This window comes from Penaeus vannamei, unplaced genomic scaffold, assembly GCF_042767895.1.
Source record: "Penaeus vannamei isolate JL-2024 unplaced genomic scaffold, ASM4276789v1 unanchor360, whole genome shotgun sequence".
Taxonomy (NCBI): Eukaryota; Metazoa; Arthropoda; class Malacostraca; order Decapoda; family Penaeidae; genus Penaeus; species Penaeus vannamei.
Genome location: NW_027213364.1, coordinates 85,001 through 92,500, shown reverse-complemented (window position 1 = coordinate 92,500; position 7,500 = coordinate 85,001). Strand labels below are relative to the sequence as shown.

The window sequence follows — 7,500 nt, the reverse complement described above, 5'->3', positions numbered from 1 at the left end:
ACTCATTTTCATATCACATCATTTCATATCATAGTTCTGATTATAAATGGCAGTTGATGTTATATTCTGTATGATTTTGTTAATATATTACTGATAGAAATATATAATCTAGAATCTTAACTATTTTGAATTTTTAAAAGGAGTGAAGAGATTATGATTTGTAATTTAATCTAGTTTAAAAAAATCTCTCTTACAAATGATACAAAAAAGGTTTAAGTGCGTTTGTTCAATATATTCTGTTCATTGTTCAATTCTCTATTCTTTGGCATTACGTTTCATTTAAATTTGTTACATGTATTGGTTACTTAGTGATATGACACTCTATTATTGCCAGAATCTAGATATACATGATGTGATAAAGAAAATATTCGTAGTAGGAAGATCGGGCAAAAATGTGAGCGGTCCAGTTGGCAACACTGCTCTCGCATTCTCTTTTTGTATTCTCTCTCCCTCTCTCTTTCGTATTTCCTCTCTCTCTTTCTTTTTTTAATCTCTCTCTCTCCTTCTCTTTTTCTTTCTTACATTCTCTTTCTTTCTCTCTCTCAATGTCTCCTTCTCTCTCTCTCTCTCTCTCTCTCTCTCTCTCTCTCTCTCTCTCTCTCTCTCTCTCTCTCTCTCTCTCTCCCTCTCTACTCTACTTTCTCCGCCCCCCTCCTCCCCTTCCCCCCCCACCCCTCCCCCTCCCTCCCTTCCCCCATCCTCCCCCATCCCCATCCAAGAAGCAACAACAACAACAACAACACGTACCTGATACTTGGCGGTGAGCACGGGTGTGACAGCTGTTATAGCCGAGTATCCATCCGGCAAGTGGGCGTCAGGTTGCAGGGACAAGGTCAAGCCAGAGATGACAGCCGCCCGCAATTTGGTCACCCACACCTTGTCAGACCCCACCCGCACTTCACGGGTTCCGATGACACGCCCACTGATGGGGGAGAGGACCTGTTGGGTGGGGTGAGTGGGGTGAGTGGGGTGAGAAGGTGAACCTGTTATTGTTATTACTGTTATGACACTCACCTGAACCTCATAAATTCGTTTATTATTCCTCACCTGAACCTCATTCTTCACGCCTCATAATTCCTCAATCCTCACTTGGACCCTATAACTTATCACTCATTACTCATTCCTCACGCCTCATCACTCACTTAGACCTAATTTCCTCACGCCTCATAACTATATATATATATATATATATATATATATATGTATATATATGTATATATCTACACACATATAAATAAATATATATATATATTATATATATATAGATATAGATATAGATATAGATATTTTTATATATACATATATCTATATCTATCTATCTATCTATCTATCTATCTATCTATCTATCTATCTATCTATCTATCTATATATATATATATATATATATATATATATATATATATATATATATATATATATATATATATATATATATATATATGGTAAAAGAAGCGAACCGACGCAGCAGCGAGGGCGCCCTCCCTCACCTGCACGGGCGTCTGCTGGTAGCGCACGGAGCACGCCCCCGAGTACGAGGACGCGGACGCGGGCGGCGCGGCGGGGTCCTCCTGCGGCGCCAGGGCGAGGTCCTCGTCGCTGGCAGCTCCTCCTCCGGCGGGCATCTTGAGCGCGAAGGCCCCGGGGGAGGCGGGGTCGGGGGCGCGCCACCCCCTCACCTGCGAGAGCTTGGTGTCCCCGACGTGCACGGTGAGGGGCAGCTCGGGCATCCACACGGTGAAGGAGGCGACGCCGGGTCTCTCGCCGTATCGGGCGATGACCGTCGCGTTGTGGCTCCCGCGCACCTCCGAGCCGTCCATGTAGACCGAGGTGCAGGAGGCGGAGACCTGCGGGGGCGTGGAGGGGTTAGAACTCGTGGGCGGGAGTGGGGAAGGCGTGGGCGTGGAGGGGTTAGAACTCGTGGGGAAGGAGTGGGCGTGGAGGGGTTAGAACTCGTGGGGGAAGGCGTGGGCGTGGAGGGGTTAGAACTCGTGGGCGGGAGTGGGGAAGGCGTGGGCGTGGAGGGGTTAGAACTCGTGGGGAAGGCGTGGGCGTGGAGGGGTTAGAACTCGTGGGGAAGGCGTGGGCGTGGAGGGGTTAGAACTCGTGGGCGGGAGTGGGGAAGGCGTGGGCGTGGAGGGGTTAGAACTCCTGAGAGGGAGTGGGGAAGGCGTGGGCGTGGAGGGGTTAGAAGTCGTGTGGGAAGGCGTGGGCGTGGAGGGGTTAGAACTCTTGGGGAAGACGTGGGCGTGGAGTGGTTAGAACTCGTGTGGGAAGGCGTGGGCGTGGAGGGGTTAGAACTCGTGGGGAAGGCGTGGGCGTGGAGGGGTTAGAACTCGTGGGGAAGGCGTGGGCGTGGAGGGGTTAGAACTCGTGGGGAAGGCGTGGGCGTGGAGGGGCTAGAACTCGTGGGGAAGGCGTGGGCGTGGAGGGGTTAGAACTCGTGTGGGAAGGCGTGGGCGTGGAGGGGTTAGAACTCTTGGGGAAGGCGTGGGCGTGGAGTGGTTAGAACTCGTGGGGAAGGCGTGGGCGTGGAGGGTTAAACTCGTGGGAAGGCGTGGGCGTGGAGGGGCAAGAGCTCGTGGGGGAGGCGTGGGCGTGGAGGGGCTAGAACTCGTGGGGAAGGCGTGGGCGTGGAGGGGTTAAAACTCGTGGGGAAGGCGTGGGCGTGGAGGGGCTAGAACTCGTGGGGAAGGCGTGGGCGTGGAGGGGTTAGAACTCGTGGGGAAGGCGTGGGCGTGGAGGGGTTAGAACTGCTAGGCGGGAGTGGGGAAGGCGTGGGCGTGGAGGGGTTAGAACTCGTGGGGAAGGCGTGGGCGTGGAGGGGTTAGAACTCGTGGGGAAGGCGTGGGCGTGGAGGGGCTAGAACTCCTAGGCGGGAGTGGGGAAGGCGTGGGCGTGGAGGGGTTAGAACTCGTGGGGAAGGCGTGGGCGTGGAGGGGTTAGAACTCCTAGGCGGGAGTGGGGAAGGCGTGGGCGTGGAGGGGTTAGAACTCTTGGGGGAAGGCGTGGGCGTGGAGGGGTTAGAACTCGTGGGGAAGGCGTGGGCGCGGAGGGGTTAGAACTCGTGGGGAAGGCGTGGGCGTGGAGGGGTTAGAACTCGAGGGGAAGGCGTGGGCGTGGAGAGGCTAGAACTCGTGGGGAAGGCGTGGGCGTGGAGGGGTTAGAACTCGTGGGGAAGGCGTGGGCGTGGAGGGGTTAGAACTCGAGGGGAAGGCGTGGGCGTGGAGGGGTTAGAACTCGAGGGGAAGGCGTGGGCGTGGAGGGGTTAGAACTCGAGGGGAAGGCGTGGGCGTGGAGGGGTTAGAACTCGAGGGGAAGGCGTGGGCGTGGAGGGGTTAGAACTCGAGGGAAGGCGTGGGCGTGGAGGGGGTAGAACTCGTGGGGAAGGCGTGGGCGTGGAGGGGTTAGAACTCGTGGGGAAGGCGTGGGCGTGGAGGGGTTAGAACTCGTGGGGAAGGCGTGGGCGTGGAGGGGTTAGAACTCGTGGGGAAGGCGTGGGCGTGGAGGGGTTAGAACTCCTAGGCGGGAGTGGGGGAGGCGTGGGCGTGGAGGGGTTAGAACTCGAGGGGAAGGCGTGGGCGTGGAGGGGCTAGAACTCGAGGGGAAGGCGTGGGCGTGGAGGGGTTAGAACTCCTAGGCGGGAGTGGGGAAGGCGTGGGCGTGGAGGGGTTAGAACTCGTGGGGAAGGCGTGGGCGCGGAGGGGTTAGAACTCGTGGGGAAGGCGTGGGCGTGGAGGGGTTAGAACTCGAGGGGAAGGCGTGGGCGTGGAGAGGTTAGAATCCGTGGGGAAGGCGTGGGCGTGGAGAGGCTAGAACTCGTGGGGAAGGCGTGGGCGTGGAGGGGTTAGAACTCGTGGGGAAGGCGTGGGCGTGGAGGGGTTAGAACTCGTGGGGGAAGGTGGGAGGAAATACCGGGGGAGTTCGCGAGCATGAATTGTTTATAACAGTCCCTCCTCCTCATCTGTCATAGAAAACGAGATCCATTTACGCGCGTGACGTCACACTGCCCACGCTTTTTGTTAAATATTTCTTACTTTACGGGTCTTTTGAGAATTTTATGATGAAGGGGGATTTTCAAACCTTGTTTTTTTTTGTTTTTTGTTAATACAATTGGAAAATTCTGGACCAAACTCACAAATACACAGGAAGGAGGCTTATCCTGTTTGAAAGTATATATTGAAATTATTACGATTAATTTAAGAGTAAGAAGAAAGACAAAAATAAATAAATGAATAAATAATTAATAATATACTTATCCTGAACTATCTCATCAGTGGAGAAAAAAAGTGTAAATCTCTTTAGATATGATGTAGTAAAACTTCCATATGCGAGCACATACGCACATACACAAACATCTACACACATACATATACACACATTTACACGCACACAGACCGACACAGACACAAAACAAACACAGACACGCACACACATAACATACATACACACAAACACACACAAAGACATACATCCACAAACACATTCAACCACACAAACATAAACACACACACACACGCACACCCGACCCACGTGGACCCACAACCACATACCCCTAAACCTCAACCACATAAGCATTTTATCAACAACAAATCCTCCATAAATCCTGCCTTATCCTGAGATGCTTCTACGTCAGGGTTAGGCAATTAATTCTTACAAGCGGCCACACGAAAATCCTGAATTGTGTCACCAACGATAAATTGAACTTAATTCTGCTCTACTTTCTTCCACTGTAAAATGCACTAAATTATATATTTAGTGCATTATATATTTAATAAATTATGTATTTAAGAAATATACATATATATCTAATAAATTATATATTTAATAAATATACATATATATCTAATAAATTATATGTTTAATAAATATACATATATATCTAATAAATTATATATTTAATAGATATACATATATATCTAATAAATTATATATTTAATAAATTATATTTTCATTAAATATGTATATTTAATGAATTGTATGTTTGATAAATTATATATTTACTAAATTATATATTTAGTACAAAGAGCCGGATTTAGCCCGCGGGCCGTAGTTTGCCCAGGTTTGTTCTACGTGTACAAGAAAAAAAAAAATGTATAGAAATTATTGAGCGTTTTGTACAGACGTGATCGAAACGCGTGTGAAACATGTTGCGAATAAAGTTTTGAATATTGACAATAAATCTGTGCTATCGTCCATTTTTTTCCGGAAACGCAGCTAAGAATATGCAGAATATCTCTTAAAGTGTGACCTTCTTGCACACACACACACACACACACAAACAAACAAAATGATTATGTGAATATCTTTAATGCGATAAGGAAAACGGGCACACCTTTTGCTTCTTTCTTCTTTTACACGTACGTAATCTTCTTTCTCCTTTTACACGTACGTAATCTTCTTTCTTCTCTTATATGTACGTAATCTCCCCTTGTATGACCACACCTCTCGCAGTGCGAATAGTAAACCCGCACACTTACGAAATCATAACCTGACCGAACCTGTTTCGAATTCTGCTTCGACCCCTGAACAATTCACCCGCAACGAGGTGTTTCGAAGCTTCGGTCGTGTAATAGTAATTTTTGACCGCGTCTCTACAAGCAAATATGCATCTGTAACACGCCTGTGCATCCATTCTTGTATCAGACACGTGTGATATGCATACACGCACATGTACATATCAAATCTTCCTTCCGTACATGCATAAAATCATCCAATTCATCCATTTATACCGATGTGCGTGCAAGGTCCGATCTGTACGTACATATAATCGAAAAATTACACGCCAAAAAAGGTAATAACAGCTAAAAAGAAGATAAAAACACACATTCAGGAACAAAAATAAAAAAAAAGAGGATATACACACTCAAAAAGAAAAAATAAATAAGGAAATAAAGAAAAAGAGAAAGAAAGAAAAAAAGAAAAAAAATGCACACTCAAAAAGAAGAGAAAAAAAAGGAAATAAAGAAAAAGAGAAAGAAAGAAAGAAAGAAAAAATATGCACACTCAAAAAGAAAAAAAAAGGAAATCAAGATAAAAAAAAATAAACGAAAAAAATCTATATAAAAGAAGAAAAAGAAGAAGAAAAGAAAAAAAAACATACCTTCAACGCTGCTTTATCTGTGCAGTTGCATGAAGACTGCAAAGTGACATCTGCAACCTTCCCTGCTTGTGACACGATGAGAACTTTCATGGCACGTGACACCTGACGACCCGTAAGCACAGCTGTGTTGACCACCGACCAGCTCTGAAAAGGGGGGGAAGGGGAAGGTGAAGAATTTTTTGAGGCTGGGGGGGGGAAGTGAGACAAAGGGGGGAGAGAGAGAAGAGAGAGGGAGGGAGAGAGAGAGAGAGAGAGAGAGAGAGAGAGAGAGAGAGAGAGAGAGAGAGAGAGAGAGAGAGAGAGAGAGAGAGAGAGAGAGAGAGAGAGAGAGAGAGAGAGGTAGAGAGAGGGAAGGAGAGAGGGAGAGAGAGAGAGAGAGAGAGAGAGAGTGAGAAAGAGAGAGAGAGAGAGAGAGAGAGAGAGAGAGAGAGAGAGAGAGAGAGAGATGGGGAAGAGAGAGAGAGAGAAATAAAGAGAAAGAGAGAGAAATAAAGAGAGAGAGAGGTAAATAAAGAGAGAGAAAAATAGAGAGAGAGAGATAAATAAAGAGAGAGATAAATAAAGAGAGAAATAAATAAAGAGAGAGAGAGAGAGTTAGCTAGCTAGATAGAGAGAGAGCCAAAAAATCAGTCTGTCTGTCTGTCTCCCTTCCTCCCTCCCTTCTCTCCTCCTTCCCTTATTCTCCCATACGTACCAAAGTGCCGACTCAACCAAAAAACAAAAAACTCCTTTTGCTATATAAAAAAAAAAATAAATAAATAAAAAAATAAATAATAATAAAAAAAATAATCTTATACAAGACGGTAAAGGTATACCCCCTCCCCCCTCTCCCCCCCACACTCCCGACACCTCACAAGAAGAAGAGAAAAGGGGAAGAGAAGGAGAAGAGGAGGAAGAGGGGAACGAATGTGAGGGGAAGGATGAGAGGGTCACGCGAGGGTTGAGTGACCTCGATTATCTATCAGGAATCTATCGAGATGTCACCACAAGGGGCGTCCCTTTTGTGTGATTTCTTGTGCCTTGTCTTGGGGTCTGAGGTGGGTGGGGGGTGAAGAGGGGGCTGAGGTGAGGTGGGGTGGGGGGAGGTAGGGGTGTGGGGGTGAAGAGGAGGGGGAGGTTAGGCTGAGGAGGGATGGGGGTGGGTGAAGAGAGGGGAGGGGTGGAGAGAGAGATGTGTGTGGAGGGGTGAAGAGGTGGGGGTGGGGGGATGGGGGGTAGGAGGGTGAGGGTAAAGGTGGGTGAAGAGAGGGGTGGGGGGTGGGGTGGGGGGGTAAGGAAGTGAGGGTGAGGGGGGGTGAAAAGGAGGGGTCGGGTGGGAGGTGAAAAAAAGAGGGGGTATGAGGGTGAGGGTGAGGGTAAAGGGTTAGGGGGGTAGAGGTGTGTGGGGGGTGAAGAGGAAG

General features: G+C 47.9%; 1 protein-coding gene across 1 annotated transcript in view; it reads right to left on the bottom strand.

Annotated features, from left to right (window-relative positions):
* dtn (transmembrane protein 132C dtn) overlaps positions 1-7,500 on the bottom strand; it is a 29,600-nt gene that overhangs the window by 16,216 nt on the left and 5,884 nt on the right. The window contains 3 exon segments of the mRNA XM_070119571.1: positions 748-1,109; positions 1,454-1,844; positions 6,101-6,244. Of these exon segments, the coding sequence (XP_069975672.1) occupies positions 748-1,109; positions 1,454-1,844; positions 6,101-6,244 (897 nt within the window).